At 40.3% G+C, this 17,717-nt stretch overlaps 1 protein-coding gene across 9 annotated transcripts in view; it reads left to right on the forward strand.

Moving 5' to 3' along the window:
• EPS8 (EGFR pathway substrate 8, signaling adaptor) overlaps window positions 1-17,717 on the forward strand; it is a 147,480-nt gene that overhangs the window by 104,914 nt on the left and 24,849 nt on the right. For 8 of the 9 annotated variants that reach the window (XM_075440546.1, XM_075440564.1, XM_075440537.1 and 5 more), the window contains 8 exons: window positions 2,315-2,451; window positions 4,249-4,322; window positions 5,352-5,478; window positions 5,835-5,923; window positions 9,459-9,533; window positions 10,145-10,293; window positions 13,428-13,611; window positions 17,521-17,654. In XM_075440546.1, coding sequence (XP_075296661.1) covers window positions 2,315-2,451; window positions 4,249-4,322; window positions 5,352-5,478; window positions 5,835-5,923; window positions 9,459-9,533; window positions 10,145-10,293; window positions 13,428-13,611; window positions 17,521-17,654 — 969 coding nt within the window. The remainder of the gene's footprint in view (window positions 1-2,314; window positions 2,452-4,248; window positions 4,323-5,351; window positions 5,479-5,834; window positions 5,924-9,458; window positions 9,534-10,144; window positions 10,294-13,427; window positions 13,612-17,520; window positions 17,655-17,717) is intronic. The other variant, XM_075440577.1, reaches the window with a different exon arrangement.

A 17,717-nucleotide genomic window follows, 5' to 3' on the forward strand; every position in this document is an offset into this window, starting at 1 on the left:
AAAAAGCAACTGAAGATTGAATACTCTTCCTGCCTGCTTGTTTAACAGTGCTGAAAGCTCTTTGTTTCCCTGGTAGCGAAAGCTTCTCTGCCAGTTGGAAAATGTTGGGGAAGAGTGTTGGGTTCAGAGAAGATTAATACAGAAACCAGACATAGCCAACAGAGGCGTAAAAACCAGGGCACAAATATATTAGATACGGAATGGTAATGGTGATAGTTTGTTGAAAAGTTAGTATGTAACAGTGTCCTGATAGTATCTTTCAATAACACTTTGTTTTGTGGTCCAGGTAGAGAAGAATCTACTGGACAAAAATCACTGGGTAAAAACGTCACCATTAGATTAATGAGTTTGTAACAGTCTTAGCTACCTGTTAAACTCTGATGTGCAGCTCATGAAGTTTTCAGAGAGTAATGGACACTCCTATAAAAACAAAAACTGAACTGTGTCTGACTTTATCTGCAGGTTTAAAATTAAAGAAGTAGACTTTACTGTTTGTGGGTCTGTAACAAGCAGGTGTAGGCACAAAGAGGCAATCCAGACTCAAACAAATTGTATGTGCTGGGAAACTGATGAGATTTAATTGGGAAAAGAACGTAGGTCAGTACATCTGGTGGGAAAAGTAATCTGAGATATCAGTCCCCAAGGGCTAAGAGGCCAAGAGGTCATGAGTGTGTGACACCTTAGCGCTTGTTACTCGCTGTTGTATCACGTACATGCTGGCATCAGGTCACGGGGAGAGACCCTCCTGCTTGACACTGCATTATCAAGTCACTGCAAGGTTATTGACAAGAAGTGTGGGACGTGTGGAGAAGATTGCCCAGGAGACTGGAGGGAGGAAAGGTGAAGGCAGCATTTTTTTGTTCAGTGTTCAAAGACCAAATAACACTTGACTTTTTGTGGTGTTGTTGAATGCCATAAATAAGATGGGATTATAAAGAGACAAATTCAAGGTGAAGGTCTTTCTTTTAAATAAGGGTGTGGGGAAGTGATGCAATGCGTGTAGGGCAGGAGCTGTTGGGACTTTTTGTCTGTTGGTATCAAGTTGCAGAATTAGTTCAAATACCTCTTTCCTTATAGTTTTTAAAACTAGATTAAGAACTGGAAAGCTGGAAAATCGCAGGTGGGAACATTGATACATTTGTATCAACATAGGATGAACAGGCCACTGGTATAAACAAGAAAATCGGCATATAAATTTAACTGGTTTTGTTGGTAGGGTTTTGAGAAATGGGTGGTTGGCAACCTGTCAAATTTAGGGAATAGGTACTCAATTGTGACGACTGAAAGGTAACTTGTAATTAAGACTTTCACACAAAATGGAAGTCCAGCCATTGATGAGCCAGCAGTGTGCCCTGGCTGCCAAGAAAGCCAATGGGATCCTGGGGTGCATCAAGAAGAGTGTGGCCAGCAGGAGGAGGGAGGTTCTCCTTCCCCTCTACACTGCCCTGATGAGGCCTCATCTGGAGTACTGTGTCCAGTTCTGGGCTCCCCAGTTCAAGAAAGATGAAGAGCTACTGGAGAGAGTCCAGCGGAGGGCTACGAGGATGGTGAGGGGACTGGAGCATCTCCCCTACGAGGAGAGGTTGAGGGAACTGGGCTTGTTCAGCCTGAAGAAGAGAAGGCTGCGAGGGGACCTAATAAATGTTTATAAATATCTGCAGGGTGGGTGTCAGGAGGATGGGGACAAGCTCTTTTCAGTGGTGACCAGTGACAGGACAAGGGGCAATGGGCACAAACTGAGGCACAGGAAGTTCTGTCTGAACATGAGGAGGAACTTCTTCCCTCTGAGGGTGACGGAGCACTGGAACAGGCTGCCCAGGGAGGTGGTGGAGTCTCCTTCTCTGGAGATATTCAAGACCCGCCTGGACGGGGTCCTGTGCAGCCTGCTGTAGGTGACCCTGCTTCGGCAGGGGGGTTGGACTAGATGACCCACAGAGGTCCCTTCCAACCCCTACTATTCTGTGATTCTGTGAACTGCATGCGGCAGCAAAAATGCCACCTACTAACCCCAAGCCGCTGAATTTCCCTGTGTGAAATGGCAGGTCTCTAGACTTCAGGTTCTCTGGCACTGCTTGGGGATTTCCCATGCAGCCAGGTGATGAAGGTTTGCTAACCCCAGCACAGAGTGGGGTTCCTACTATGTTTAATGTGTTTACACATCATGATCTTGAGCACTGCTTACTTGGCAAGTCCATAGTATGCTCAATGGTAGAAGAGGTCCTTGTAAAGCCTCCTTGTCTTCTCTGATTAAGCACTAGAAAATAGAAGGTTTTTCTTTCAAGTGTCACTTCTGGGCTTTCTTCCCTTCCTGTAGGATGATATCCAATGCCGACAGTGCCATCCCTCCGCCACCGCGGGCACCCGCCCCTGTGCCCCCGGGGACCATCACCCAGGTGGATGTGAGAAGCCGCGTGGCAGCATGGTCCGCGTGGGCTGCCGAGCAGGGGGAGTGTGAGTATTGCTGAGAGCCCGCTGTCGCAAGCGCGGTGACGCACTGTTGTTCTGGGCAGTAGGTTTTCATGATGCCTGGTAATAACAAAAACAATTTAGAAAGACCACTTTCATAAAGATTACGGTAATTGGATAGAGAAATGGTTGTATGAAGTCAGCCTCCTGTCCTTGCTGAGAGCAGACAGGATTATTCTTCCAGTCCAGTTTGAAATGCTCCAAGCGAGCATTGCCTGATCTGGGGAAGAAGACCCGACTGTCATAATCTGACTTGTCATTTACTTGCACTGATCTGTTTTCTGAATTTCTGTTCAGAGCTTCCTTTACTTGTGTTTATCTGGGTGGAGGTGTGGGCTACTGATTTTAACCTGGGCTTTTTTGTGAATGTAATAACATTCACAATAGTCAGTATTGTCATAAATCCAGTAATTTAATGATGGTCTCTTTAGTAACAAAGAGAGCGTAGGCTAGATATTTCAGACAATTAAAAAATATAATCATGGATTAAAAGCTGACTGGAGGAGATCAGCAGTATTTATTTATTTTATATCTATCTTTATAATGGCCTATGTGGCTAAACTATATTTTTTTCCATTTTTTATTTTTTTTAAGCCTGAACTAAGGAATGCTGTAGCATTTCTGATGGGTTTGGAATTTTTTGTTTGCTGTTATTTTTTAATTCTCTAATGGAAACATTTTTATTTTGGTGAGATTTTGTTGAAAAAAACCTCTTTAGAAACAGTAAAGCTCCTTCTTTAAAAGAGGCTTTATTAAGGGAATAATCTTAGTTAAGGTGGGGCCTTTCTTGGTGTGAGTTTGGTGTTTTTTTAATTAATAATAGATACTAAAATTTTAGAATTAGACATTATTAACTATGGAGTCTTTATCATTTTTGGTTTATCACACTATCACTCAACAAAGTGCACAACTATGCAAAAAACAAAATATTCAGAGAAAGCTGTTAAGGGTGTTTTTGTCTACTAGTCTACAGTAGTACCTCTATCTTGAGTAAAGGCTAGTTTGTTCTTCTGTTTGACTTCTCCCCGCTTCAGAAAACTTTCATTAGTTTGTCACGTGGTCTGTCTTGCCAGAGTACTAGTGGATCCGAATTCCTGCACTTCCTTTTATTCCATTCATGTGGATCTTTTCTAGAATGTATTTACTAAAATCCCACCTGTTAACAAAAGCAATACAGTATTTAGTGCGACTTAAAAATGTGAAGCTTATAACTTCTCAAAATATTAACCCTTGCTGTTTTCAAATAAAAATTGCTGACTCTGTCTATTCTTATTTGGAAATACCTGCTTTATCACATCATTATCTCCCATTTCTATGTTGCCACATTTGGTTACTCTACCCAAATTTCTACATCACTTTTTGCTTATTACCTTTTACATCAAAATTGTCTTTGAAGTCATGGCTACACTCTTCCTTGCTGCTCACTTCTGCTGTAGTAGCTTTTTGCAAAATGGGGTGATTTCTCATTATGTTATATTTAAAATGGCCCACTTTCAGCTTCAATTTTTTGATTTAGACCCTGGTACCACACTTTTGTGGTTAACTCCACTTATGCAGCTAAGCTGACTGAATGCATACACCTAAGTTTTTGTTTTTTCGTGAGACTTGGCTGGATCAGGCATTAGGGTGCAAAATTTTCAGGTTCTGTGGAGCCCTTGCGAAGTGAATGGTACAAACATTGGCCATCTTTTTCTTACAGCAGTATGATTTCAAGCTTAAGGAAGCGTTGGCTACTAATTCTGCATGTATGGATGTCTTACTCTTTTTTTCCTTTTTCTGCAGTTGAAAAACATAGACAATACCATGATCATGAAGAAACAGCAGAGATGATAGCAGCCAGGATTGACAGAGATGTTGTAAGTGAGAGACTACAAGCAATATTGGTTAATGTCTGTGAAATTTTGCAGCTCTATTTCGTGGGAAGCCTTTTTCCACATGGGAAATTCAGTTCTGGAGGAATGCTTTCCAGACAGCCTAAGTTTGTGTGGTAGACCTGAAAATGAATAGGCAGTAGTTCTTTTTCTTGTTTTTTTTCTTTTAGAAAAAAAAGAAAAAAGAAAAAAACATACTGAATGTTAATGCAAAGTTTTCTGCCGTAAAGAGCTAGAAACATAAATACTAATTTTATGTGGTAGACCAAATTCAGCAAATACATAAGTCCCATTAATTTAGTGAGACTTAGATATGTGCAATATCTGGAAAATTAACGTATGGTCATTTCTGATATTGCCTATAAGCCACAACATTGGGCCGGTCTTATGATGTATGTGATTTCAAATATTGCCCCATTTGTCAGTTCTAGATTTCTACTTTTCTGCTCTGATGTTGCCCTCAGCGACATCTGAAGGCCTAGAGGAAAGCATGTTGAGGCCTGCTGAATTGGTGTATACATGTTTTCCCCAGGGGCTCCTTCATTCTCCCCTACTTGCTCTTTGAAAACAATGCTTCAAAGAGTACTTCTTCTATAAAACTGCATTCTGACATTCAGTAAGAGCTTGACACTTGGTACTAAAGGTAATTATGAAGTTATAAAGTTATACTGGTTTAGGAAAATGCTGTCCTAGACAAATAATTAAAATTTTTTCATCTGTTGTGAGAGAAAATGTAATGTGTGAATGAATTGTGCAATTCCAATTTGAATATAATAATCTTGATGCTTATATTTTAAAAAACTTCCAGTGGCCCTAGGTTTTTAAAAATCTAAGATTTAAAATACTGTACAGGTTTGTAAAGTTAAGAACATAATGAACCTAAATAATCAATGTTCTATCATGGACTTTGTTTTGAAGAAGCAGTTGGTGTCTAAGAGTGTAGTAATTTTGATATCTGCAGTATTTCTGCTATAGGTTCTGTAGAGAAACTGTTACTTTTCTTTTCTCTCATAGCAAATTCTGAACCATATTTTGGATGACATTGAGTATTTCGTAACCAAACTTCAAAAAGCTGCTGAAGCATTTGCTGAACTTTCAAAGAGGAAGAAAACTAAGAAAAGTAAAAAGAAAGGGCCTGGAGGTAGGAGTTCTTATTGCACACAATTCTGTTTCTATAACGATTATTGAAGTAGCTAGCAAATGTGTCTTTTTGTCCCGTTTTTTCATGAATGTAGTAATTTTCTTTCACTTTGAGCAAAAAAAATCCTATGCAATATATTTATAGGGGGAAATCTATGAAAATTATTTGCTTGAAGTCAGTGAGGAGTGACTGATTAGGGATATGACTGCAGAATAGACTCACTGTTGTAGTTCTATATTAGCAAAATTCTGTAAGTTGGTAAATTTATTATGTATTTACATTTACTATACCTATAATATTTATATAAATTATATACCATATGCATGGATATATAAAAATGTCAATTTGTTCACCAGAGGGAGTTCTTACTCTCCGTGCAAAACCACCACCTCCAGATGAATTTGTTGACTGCTTCCAAAAATTTAAGCATGGCTTCAATCTTCTGGTAAGCGATGGCTAGTGGATATGATGGTGTGAGGCATGCAATAACAGTTTTTTTCCTGGGGTAGCTGATGTTAAGTATAACATGATCTTTGTTTTCTCCACCACTACAAATTAATTTGGGTGTTGATTTTTCTGCATTGGTTATCCTGTGTCTTATTTCACTAATATTCAATGCAGAACTGAAATTCTGGGGAAAGATGAAAAGGAGAAGGAAGAATTAGTAACACTATTTGTAGTTATTTTTAAATTAAGTTTTCTTGTGGGTATGGATGCTTTAATGTTGACTCTCTTGAGGGAGCTGCAGAAGGTTATCTTGTCTTTGGGAATGTATTAATCAAGTCTTCTGCCTTTTGTCTAACATTCCTGGTGCCTTGTTCATGTAGAGAAACCTTGTGGGTCTTAAATGCCCTGCTGTTGCCAGCTGTGCAGAGGTGGGCATGCCATCCAGGGAAATGTGAGCTTGTATCTGTGTTGTCTTGGTCTCCACTGCTCTTTCAGAAGGAGCAAACCCACATTATCCTCTTCAAGAATGCTGATATACCTGGAAATGTAATCTTGTTTGGTCCTTGGCTGACGCACAGGAAGATAGCTCAGCTGATACTTGACTGAACTTGGGTGTTCACCTTTTCCTTCTCAATCCAAGTCTGAACTGAGACAAGAGCAGATCTGGCCACCTCTGGCCTGGTTTGGCCTTAGAGCCACCTTTGGTATGCTGCTCCTCAAGGGCTCTACACAGTGACTAGATGAGCATATTTCTTTTTCAGCATTGTTATGTTTCTTCTGTTCCTTGTTCTTTAAAGACTTTTACTTGGGAATTTGAGTTTAAATCATAAAAGAATTTCAAGGAGCATCTGCTGGGGTCACGGTTCTGTTGCGTGCTTGCCAGCATCACCAGCTGTGGCCTTAATTTAGTTTTATTCAGCTATGTCCATCAGACTCTCTGTACTTGTTGCCATCATTACACAGGACCTTTCTGGCCTCAGAATGCTCCATCCAACAAATTGCTGTCGCTTTATAGGCTTTCAGCAAGTGGAGATGCTAATTCAAGAACCTTCTCCTGGCATCTCCTCTTCTGCAAACACTGTTCAAGGCAGGCAGCAAGCGGGACACCTTCAAAGCATTTACTTTCAGATACTGACTGTCCCTTCCAATTGCTGGGGAAGCTATGCCAACAGGGAAAATTGTTCTTGCGTTCACTGAGTCAAATCAGCGTTTTATTCCTCTCAGGGAAAGAATTCTGATTGCAGGGCTATCAGAGATATTTAGAAATGTTAAGAATGTGTGGGTTTTTTTAAAAACCCTGTGTCGAATGCTGTGATTCTCACCTTAAAGGATTGCTGGTTTAGAGGGGATGGATGTCTTAGAACATGCTGGTCCTTGTCAGTAATAGCGTTTGTAATGTTCTTTTTTATTTCAATTCTTACTTCTTACCACGTTCTGCATTTAAAGTAGTTTTTTACCCAAGAAAAATATGTGCATCTTCAAATTTTTGTCTTCTGTGCAGGACAAGAAGCAGTTCTTGTTTTGGTGCTCAGCAGCATCTAGGACCTGGTTTCTAATGTTGCTCTTGAAGAGCTGTGCTGTAACAGTTCTTTACTTCAGCATCATTGCAGGAGCCACAAAAGCCTGAAATTTCACTTCCTGGTGCTTGACATGGAGAATTGTATAAAATGAAGAATTGAGTTTAAAAATAATAGGAGCAGCTAGAAGAATAAAATGTTTGCCAGTAGAATGGAAACTGTTTTAAAACACCGTGCTGGAAGCTGTTAGGAAATGCCTACCATCTGCCAAAAAAACTTTAGGAAGACTGAAAGAAAGTTGTTCTTACTGAAGAACAATGTATAGGCAGTTATTAGAAGTCAAAACACGTCCTCTTCCTTTCTTCATCTGGAGGCACACTCTGGAAGGCTAGATGTAGAGGTAGAATGAGGCTAGCCAAAAGCAGTTTGAGGAACAGATGGCAAGATGCAATAAAAACTACTGTAACTTTTTAAAACACATCCTGGCATGCTTCTTACTTCTGGAGCCCGCAGGGCCAACGGGTGATCAGTAAATAAAAGAAATCCTCCAAGAAGCTGTATCAGAAAAAGTATACAATTTTTTAATGCATATATTTACTTGGAAAAACTTTATAGTGGACAATATGTTCATGCAAACTGTTTTTATGGGGGCCACAAGAGATTATCTGTTTCAAGTTGAAAAACCGGTCATGGGTTAAAGAAGAGCAAATCAAAATGGCAAGTTATAGGCTGATGAATAGCAGCCCTGTTTGAATGGGCACAATTCATCCATCTTCCAAAAACTAAATCAGCACACCACACGGTACGGTGTGTAACCCCTCTCAAACTGCCCTTTTTTCGGAGGAAGAGAAGTGGTTAAGGTAGTGCTGATAATCTTTAAAGTCATTCCAGGGATCTGAGGGACTACGACAAGCAGGCACCATAGAGGTGCCTGCACATGGGATGCATTTTGTAGGCAGGTATATTAAATTGAGGAAGAAGCAAACATGCTTCTTGCAAACCACAATAGTGTCTACAAATCCGTCAATCCTTTGATTTTGTTTCTTTGGATTTCCAAAACATGTCCAGCAAGGTTGCACACCCTGAAGTTCTTAAAGAATCTGAGCTACTGTGAGATTGAATGTAGTTTCTTAGATTCTTGTTTGGTGAAATAGAAAACAAATTATAGGACTAAAATGTCCGGTCTCAAAGTGCAGTAAATTCAGCAGTGAAGTCCCACACATGCCTCTGCAGAGGCCTTTGCTGTCCAACATATTTACAGATGTTGTGGCAAATGGAGAGTGCAGAGTCTATAAATGTAGAAATATCTCATGATAACAGATAAAGTGACAGATGAAATTCGATATTGATAGATATGATAGAGCATGGACAGGTGGGGAAAAATCTCATGTATAAAACAAATCAGAAAAAAAGTTGATGTAATACAGATTCCTGTGAGAACATCATCCTTGTTCAGTGGTGATCAACCAAGCAAATATTAAGAACCATCAGGAAAAAAAAAAAAAAAAATCAAATAAAGAGCATCAGTATGTCACGTTCCCTGGCCTTATTTTGTTCCCAGTGCAGCAAAATTGAAGAAGGTACAGGGAGAACAAGAATGCTCGAAAGAATTACTTTAGCTTAGAAAAGACCAAACAGAGGAAGAATGTAATAAATCTGTAAATGCTTAAGCATCACTGGAAAAAGCAAGGTGAGAAGGATTGCTCAGTTTTCATTTGGAAAATAAATATAGAATACTAATGAAACTAGCAGGTGACAAATTTCCAAAGGAGATGCTGCTTTGCAAAGTATATAATTCAGTTGTGGAACTTCTTGTTTTGTACATTAGGTGCCAAAATATACATGGATTTAAAAGCAATTGGATGAATGAGCACTTGCACTTAGTGGATGTTGCACACAAAACACTGGCCTTAGGCAGAACCGTGGCCTGACCAGGGATGGCCATCCTTATGTGAAGTATATATTGTCATAAAAGTCAACCATTTCCTAAAATGTATTATTTTCCCATTCCTTCAGGCCAAATTAAAGTTCCATATCCAGAATCCTAGTGCAACTGAACTGGTTCATTTTCTCTTTACCCCACTGCATATGGTAAGGTTTTATAATTTTCTCAGTATTTTCCTTCAGAACTCTTATATGCTCTGTAACCTTTTCAAGGTTGAAATGTTGTGTCCCTGGACAATAACTAAGGAGAAATATGTGTATCTCAGGATGAGGGGTTTTTTTAGAAAATAATTTATATCCTTTTCTGCGTATATTCCCATCTATTAAATATATTTATTTAACTCATGTTTAGCTTTGTGTCTTACATTTTGCCATTATTATTTTTAATTAACAGTAAAAAATTGATATTTACATAATAATGTAAATACATAATATAGGAGGAGAGTTGAAAGCATAGCCATATGTCTGTTTAAAGGAAGTATGTGTAGCTTTGATCACTAGAGCAAAAATAATATTGCCAAAAATGGGTTTAGATACACAATGGTTGGTGACCAGAACAGCAGTTCTTCTGCAATAAATGGCTTAGGTGATCTGTAGGACACTAAGATAGGTTGTTAGCTTCTCAGAGTTTTAGGGGCAGTGGCTGTTTCTGTGAGTAATAAACATTTCCTAGCAGCACTGTAGGTAACTTGTATTCACAGTAACTTCCTTGCTGACAATGTGTATGTTCTTTGTATTATTTTAAAACTTGGATTTAGGTGGTACAGACAACAGGAGGTCCAGAGCTTGCTGGTACAGTACTCAGCCCCCTCTTAACCAAAGATACGATAGACTTCTTGCAATACACGGTCACCAGTGAGGAAGGACAGTTATGGATGTCTTTGGGTGACACATGGACTAAAGCCAGGTGAGAAAAAGCCTTTGCATGTTTTAGAGATATTTCCTAAACTCAGGTTTATTGACATGATCTTAACCAGGTTATCCACCCCCCTAGTAAACTCAATATTAATTTGTTAGGCTTTGGACTCTGCAGACATGTGCTTTGAAGTTAATGGAAAGGAACTTTTCAGCCTCAGTGGGATTTGGGAATGGTTTGATTTTTAGGGGTCTCAAGAAGTGAGAAAATGCAGACAGAAATTTCTGGTTTGTCCATGATATCAAGAACCTCTTGACACAACCTCTCGCAGTCATTTTTTTCTGAAATGTCCCTTGAATGTTTCCAGTTGTTTTTCACCATTATTTTTCCAACTCAGCTATCTGGACTTTATTAAAAATCAATTTGAAGAAGCTGCAATAAAAAGTGACAAAATATTGAAGAACAGGATACAGATTTCTATTTGCAATTTCAAGTATTTATCAAAAGCTAAAAATTTACAATGTCTTTACTTCTTCAAAGGCATCACAACACTATAAAGAAAATGCTAATGATTTTTAAACAATGTTTATTGGCTGAACCATGTTACATGTGCATATCCTAGATGTCGCGCTTAACCGATTCACTATTACGGTTAGGCTTAGCTAAAAACTAACTATTTTACACATTTGTTGTTTTTGAGGTATGTGGTTTGAAATTACTTAGGTAAATAGAACATGCTAAAGAAAAAGCTTAAATTAGCGAAGTGTGTTTTAACTCTGTAATCTGTGGTAGAAAAGTATGTTGGATGGTGATTAAGTATGCAACCACTTGGGCTGGAAATGCACTATGTATTTTGTGTTTATTCATCCTTGCTCTTAGATTTAAAATTCAAACAGAAATATCATCCAAGTGGTTTTCTTTAATTAATTAGTTGATTGATTAAAAAGTAGTTGCATGTTTTGCTGGTAAGGAAGGCTGCATAGAAGGCCCCAGAACCTGGAGTGACAAACATCCTCATAGTAGGGAGAGTGACATGCAGGTCTTTCCCTTCCTTGGGCTCACTCTGCTGCAGGACCAGGAATGTCCAAATTTGAACTTTGGGCCTACAGTTCGACCTGCTACTACAAAATGAGCTGGAAACAGGATCTGCAGCTCCTTGTGATTGCCAGTGATCTTACCCCCAACAAAGCACCATCCGCTTGCCTGTACTTGCTTCAAGCTCTGCTGGCTTCATAGCAGCTTGTGGTGGGACTGGCAGTGGAAATTGCCCCACAGCATTGGAGCCCCGCGCAGGGAAAAAGGATCACTGAGTGAGATAATGGGCTCCTTGTCTTGGGAACTACCATCATCATTCGTATAGTCCATGCTGAAAGAAGTGTAATGGAAAGAGAAGTAGCTCATGTTGGGCAGTGAAGAATGAAGCGTGTAGAATACAGTTGGTTGACCTGTGCAGATTAGAAATGATGGTCTGATTGATCTCAGTATACAGAGGTACACTGTGATGTGGTGTAGCAGGAGAGGTGAATAATGAAACTCCAGGGTTGCTGACCTAGCTCAGGCCTGCTAATGGGCTAGTAATAGCTGACTGTTCCTGCAACTTGTGTGACTGGCAGCATTTGTCCTTTAATTTTAAGCAGTGTCAACAACAAGACTATTAAAACACTCTAATGTACATTCCCATTTCTGCTTCCCCTGTGAAGATACAGTAATTTATATTGTGGGGCAGCATGTTAAGTATAGTGCAAAGGCAGAGTGTGAAAGCATTTATTTAGGTGTTTTGTATTACAATAGTAAATGCTAGTGGGGCTCTGAAAAGTAATACAGTATTTTAAAAAGATTGGTCTGGACTATAAAACAGCAAATGGGATGATAATTCTTGTCTCTTGGAGCATGTAGAGATGGGGTGGGGGATTTTGTCAGTAAAAGCTATTGTTTAACTTTTCCTTCAGGTGTAGGTAGGCCCTCTGAACAGTCGTGCTTCATATCTGCTTTCAGACTTTCTTATAAAGCAAGCTGTTTCTTTGAAGTCTTTTGTCTGGTGCTTCAACACAAATATAGCATTGCAATATTTTTCCCCATCTAACAGTTAAAACAAATCCTAAATTCGTTTGTGATTGATTCTTCTATTACTCGTACTTTGCTACAAGACAGAAATATGTTGTGTTTTACCACTGACAAGTCCTTATGGCAGGTGCAACTTCTTTCTGCAGGGCGCAGCAGGGAGCATAGCTGCGGTCAATGTTTTCTGCTGATTTTCTGTGTTCTAGCACAATTCTGCCTGTACTGTAATAAAACCTCTCCTCTATACTGGGCAACTATTTGAGTTTCAACAAGGCTGAATGCCGGGTCCTGCACTTGAGTCACTACAATCCCATGCAATGCTACAGGCTTGGGAAGGAGTGGCTGGAAAGCTGCCCAGTGCAAAAGGATCTTCAGGTGCTGGTCGACAGCCAGCTAAATGTGAGCCAGCAGTGTGCCCAGGTGGCCAAGAAGGCCAACGGCACCCTGGTTCATATCAGGAATGGTGTGGCCAGCAGGAGCAGGGAGGTGATCGTGCCCCTGTACTCGGCACTGGTGAGGCCGCACCTCGAGTGCTGTGTTTGGTTTTGGGCCCCTCACTACAAGAAGGATGTTAAGGTGCTGAAGTGTGTCCAGAGAAGGGCAACGAGACTGGTGAGGGGTCTGGAGAACAGGTCTTATGAGGAGCGGCTGAAGGAATGGGGGCTGTTTAGTCTGGAGAAGATGAGGCTGAGGGGGGACCTTATTGCTCTTTAAAACTGCCTGAAAGGAGGTTGTAGTGAGGTGGGTGTTGGTCTCTTCTCCCAGCTAGCCATAGGATGAGAGGCAATGGCCTCAAGTTGCGTCAGGGGAGGTTTGGATTGGATATTAGGAAAAATTTCTTTACTGAAATAGTGGTCAGACATTGGAATAAGCTGCTCAGGGAACTGGTGGAGTCACCATCCCTGGAGGTGTTCAAAACATGCTTAGATGTGGCACTTCAGGATATGGTTTAGCAGGCATGGTGGTGTTGGGTTGATGGTTGCACTTCATGATCTTAGAGGTGTTTTTCAACCTATGATTCTATGATACTGATAAAATTCTAAAACTTTTCAATTTTTAGGAAACCTATTAAACCAATATTTGTATGACCCTTGACACAGATCTCTTATTTACTTTTCTTACAGAGCGGATTGGCCCAAAGACCATTTTATCCCACCTTATGTCCCCCGTTTCCGAAATGGTTGGGAGCCTCCTTTGCTGAACTTCATGGGAGCTCCAAAGGAGCAAGAGCTCAATCATTTGGCTGAGTCCGTGGCAAATGTTGCAGAGCAACAGCGCAAACAAGAAATGAAAAGACTGTCAACTGAGGTAGGTTCCCTGCAACAGCGTTTTCTAAATTAGCTGAAGGCAACACCAACCGCTTCCTTCATAAAGAAAATATTCTGTGACATTGTTGGAGTAACTGTGCTGTGACGTCTGCTGCGTTGGTGCAAGCTCATTGTAATTTTATTAAAGTTATACCAAGCCAAATACTCGTTCAGTGACCAAAGATATGATTAGGAAAAATATAAAGCTTTTGCCTACTGCTCTGCTTGAACTTGGTGCACTTTCCCGCCTGAGTTGGGAGGACAGTCCACGCCTCCATGATTTGGTTGGATTCTGGACCTATGCTTTCAGATCCCACTGATTTTGATCATATATACTTCAGGCAGAATTTGAACCAATGTGTTCTTAAACGTGGGTCTATGCACGGACACACAGACAAGAATTAAAAACAACCACTTTAATTTTGGATTTAAGCTGCTTCTTCACAAATGTGGAATTTAATATTCCTTTCATTAATTTCTTGATGCTTTCACTGTATTACGAGAAAGTATTTGGAGTTGCTGTCAGAGTAATGCCGTGTCAGGTAATTTGGGCCTGGTTCTGAAAAACAGCTGCCAGTTGGAAGAATTATTGCCCAGAAACATTGCCCCATCCTTTTCTCCCAAGAAATGTGATTAATTTAGCAAAACATAGATTATTCTGTTTAGAGAATGGAAACATGCACCACCACCTAAAGCCTTTAAAAAAAACAGAGTGCATTTACTGACTGACTTTGTTGAGAAACAAAGGGTCTAACTATAAAGATTCTACCCCTGACTCTTTTTCAGTGGAGGTGGTCAGAAAATGCACTTTATGTGAAATTTTTAGGAATAAAGGTGGATTCTGTTGCTTTTTAATTAAAAAAAAAAAAGCTATTGCCTTTTTAAACATATAAAACTTTTAGTTTTGGAAGCTTTTTGTTGTTGGGAGGATAAAAGTTTTAATTTAAAACTTTAATTTATTTTTCTATACTAGCTTTAGTTTCAATCAAGTGTTAGCTGGTCCAAGATCCCCTGTTAGCAGCTGTGAGATGGACATGCATCTAATTCTAGGTCCAGTCCATAGCCTTTCCTATCTTTCTCGAGCAATCTACACCAGTACTATATTTGGAGTACATCTTAGTGTTCTGATACTAGATTTTATCTTAAGTTTATAATATATGTTTTTGTATCTGTTAGTGAAAAAATGCACATATGGAAGAAGATTCAAGGGAAGGATTATTGGGTGTTGTGACATGGCGTTCTCTCGCAGAGCAACTCCCTTATTGGAGATAACAAAGCTTCTCCAGCAAAAGTTTATCAGAACTGCCCATGGAGAGCTTGTCATGATATGAGCTGGTTTTCATGAAAATCTCCATTAGTCAAAAAACAAAAAACGAAGTCTATTCAGCTACAAACAACTGGGTAAAAAGCCTGCCAAATAAAGGAGAATAAGATGGTACATATTTGATTACTTAAAACAGTTTGGCTTTATGCTTAACAAGATACACAAGAATAAATGTATCAAAAACTAAGTTATTGCCAATGATTCATTTTGAGCAAAAAAGCATTTAGTAAAGTTAATGGGCACAATAATGTGAAATGTAGCTGTTGCCATTGCTGTCACCTCCTGCCCTATTGAGCTCCCAGAAAAGTCTCATCAAACATCGTCTCAGTGTTTCACTGCTGCTCTACATTTCCATGCAGCTTTGTTTCTTTTTTTTTATATTGGGCTCCTTCTAAATTAAAAAACAAAAACGCACACAGAAAAAAACAAAAAGCAAAATAATATTGAAAAAAGAATGAAATTAATTTTTCTGTTCTGATGATGGCAAGAATTTATTTTTTTATTTGTATCTATATAATAAGTTCAAAGAATTGGAGGGGAGAATGCATTGAGGGATTTTTGTTGCATGTGTCTCAGGGAGTTAATTTCATGCTTTTTGATGTCAATAATGTGTTGGTTGGATCGCTAACTGTTTGTGCCAGCTTAGCCTCTTCGTCTTAATCATCAAAAGACCAAAAAAACTAAAATAAATCCCAGTTTACTGAAGGCACTTATGTGCCCAGCACCTGGTATGTCAGGCCTCGGTTTCATGACTGTTGCCGATTCCCGCGTGGCCTTGGGCATGTCATTTAACCTCGGTACCTCGGCTGCCCGCCCCAATGCCTCCTCAGCACATCCCTGGAGGGGGGGAAGCACTGAGCTGCTCAGTAGGTGTGAAATGCTTTAGGTGCTCAGCTGGAAAAAGCTGCCTGAGTGCAGAACACTGTTTGTCTGCGGCAAAAGGACTGCCCTGGAGTGGGTGATACCAGAATGATTATTCTTTCGTAGGTCTGCCATAACAGCTTTTTAAACAAAGAATGTTGGAAAAATAAGATGAGAATTAAGGTGTTCATCTGTTGCCGCTAATTGTCCTCGTGTCTCGGTGTGCCATTGCTCTCTCGAGGACCCAGGCTGTGTGTCGAGAGCCGTGCCGCGCTGGGAGTGGAGAGCGAGTGTGTGCTGGCCACTGTCAGAGCACACTGGGGGTTCCCACTTATCAGAACCTCTGGTGTTTTTTCTTTCCATTCCTGAATCTGAAGATCTAGCCACACACGCAGCTCCCACCAGAGGGATTTCAAGGTGGAGTCAGTTCGGTAATGAGGACTTCAGATGAAACAACAGGGAACTGGTGATGGAGTCCAGTGAGGCTAAGGCAATGCAAGTCATTTGTGTGTGAAGTAGAATGAGTTCCTGCTTCCTGGGTGTATTTTGATGTCAGGGGTAAGTTAGGTGACACTTCAGATTTTTCTGAGAGATGTCTTAATAATGTAATTTTAAAGAGTGTTCTATCACAGAATGACAGAATGGTAGGGGTTGGAAGGGACCTCTGTGGGTCATCTAGTCCAACCCTCCTGCCGAAGCAGGGTCACCTACAGCAGTGTAGTCACTATGTGTATGGGGGGTTTTGTGTGGTTTTAATTTCTTTGCATAGACCCTCAGCACCATAGGCAAGTGTCTCTGGGTGCCAGGTCAGCTGCTTGGAGGCAGGGATGAGGTGCGTGGCTTTTCTGTAGCCACACAGGCCAAAGAAAAAAACCTGAAAAAACCAAAACCAGGGTTGCAGCTGGATGGAGGTATAAGGAAAATGTCTAGAATGGGCAACTTCAGTATCATAATCTCCAGAAATTAACTGCTTAACTTGTTTTTGTTTTGGGAAACGGTGGTTAGAATAATTTTTGCTAGAAGTAGAGTATCATTGCTGGATTTAAGGTGGGCTTTTTAAAGGGTTCCTGTTTAAAAAGAGCTTTGTAAAACCTTGAATATTCTTATATAAGTGCTTGTGATAAATTGGGATTGTTTTGCTTAATTAAAATCTTTAGTTACACAGAGTGTCATGTTCCTTTTTGCATTTCTTCTTTGACTTCAATCGTGCAGTGAAAAGGTTATGTAAATGAGCCACTTGCTATTGTAATCCTGCAAGGGAGTGATAATTTTACTTTGGGAGGTTTTATGTCTTATATAGGCTTGCTGTTAGCTGGCTAGAGTTTTCTGACTTTAAGTGTACATCTAGAACAAAAGCTGAAAGGGGTTTCTCAGTGCAGTTTATTTTAAAGCCATTCAATCATTGTTTGTAAGTTGTGTTGCTGTAGTGAGATCTGAGAGATGACACGGACCTTGCCCCAGAGAATTGTTTTTCTAAAGATTATCCACTGCAATATTAATGCAGCGGGATGACTTGGGATAGGAATTCTTTTATTCTTATCCTTTTGATCTCGCTGTTTATGTATTTGAAACGCAGAAGTTATTAACTTTTCATAGCGGAACCATGAGCACCCGAGGACGCGTGAATGCTGGCGGGGACCCTAGGGGTGCTGGATGAAGTGAAGCAGGCGGTGCCGCTGGTGACGCTAATCCACTCTGTGGCTTTGTTTCTTTTTTGTCTTCCAGCCTCCCGGTGTTCCCGACTACCCTCCCTCCGACGGGTACGCGTTCAGTAACACAGCTTACAAAAGAGGGCCGCTGCTGGACCAGGGGGCGGCCGTGGCTGCCTTTAAGCAAACCGTTAGCCGACATGTAGATAGGTAACGCTGAATCGACGGCGTACGTCGTGCTGTGGATAACTGTCCCGACTTACTGCTCGCGGG

The sequence above is a fragment of the Opisthocomus hoazin genome, chromosome 1, assembly GCF_030867145.1.
Source record: "Opisthocomus hoazin isolate bOpiHoa1 chromosome 1, bOpiHoa1.hap1, whole genome shotgun sequence".
Classification (NCBI taxonomy): Eukaryota; Metazoa; Chordata; class Aves; order Opisthocomiformes; family Opisthocomidae; genus Opisthocomus; species Opisthocomus hoazin.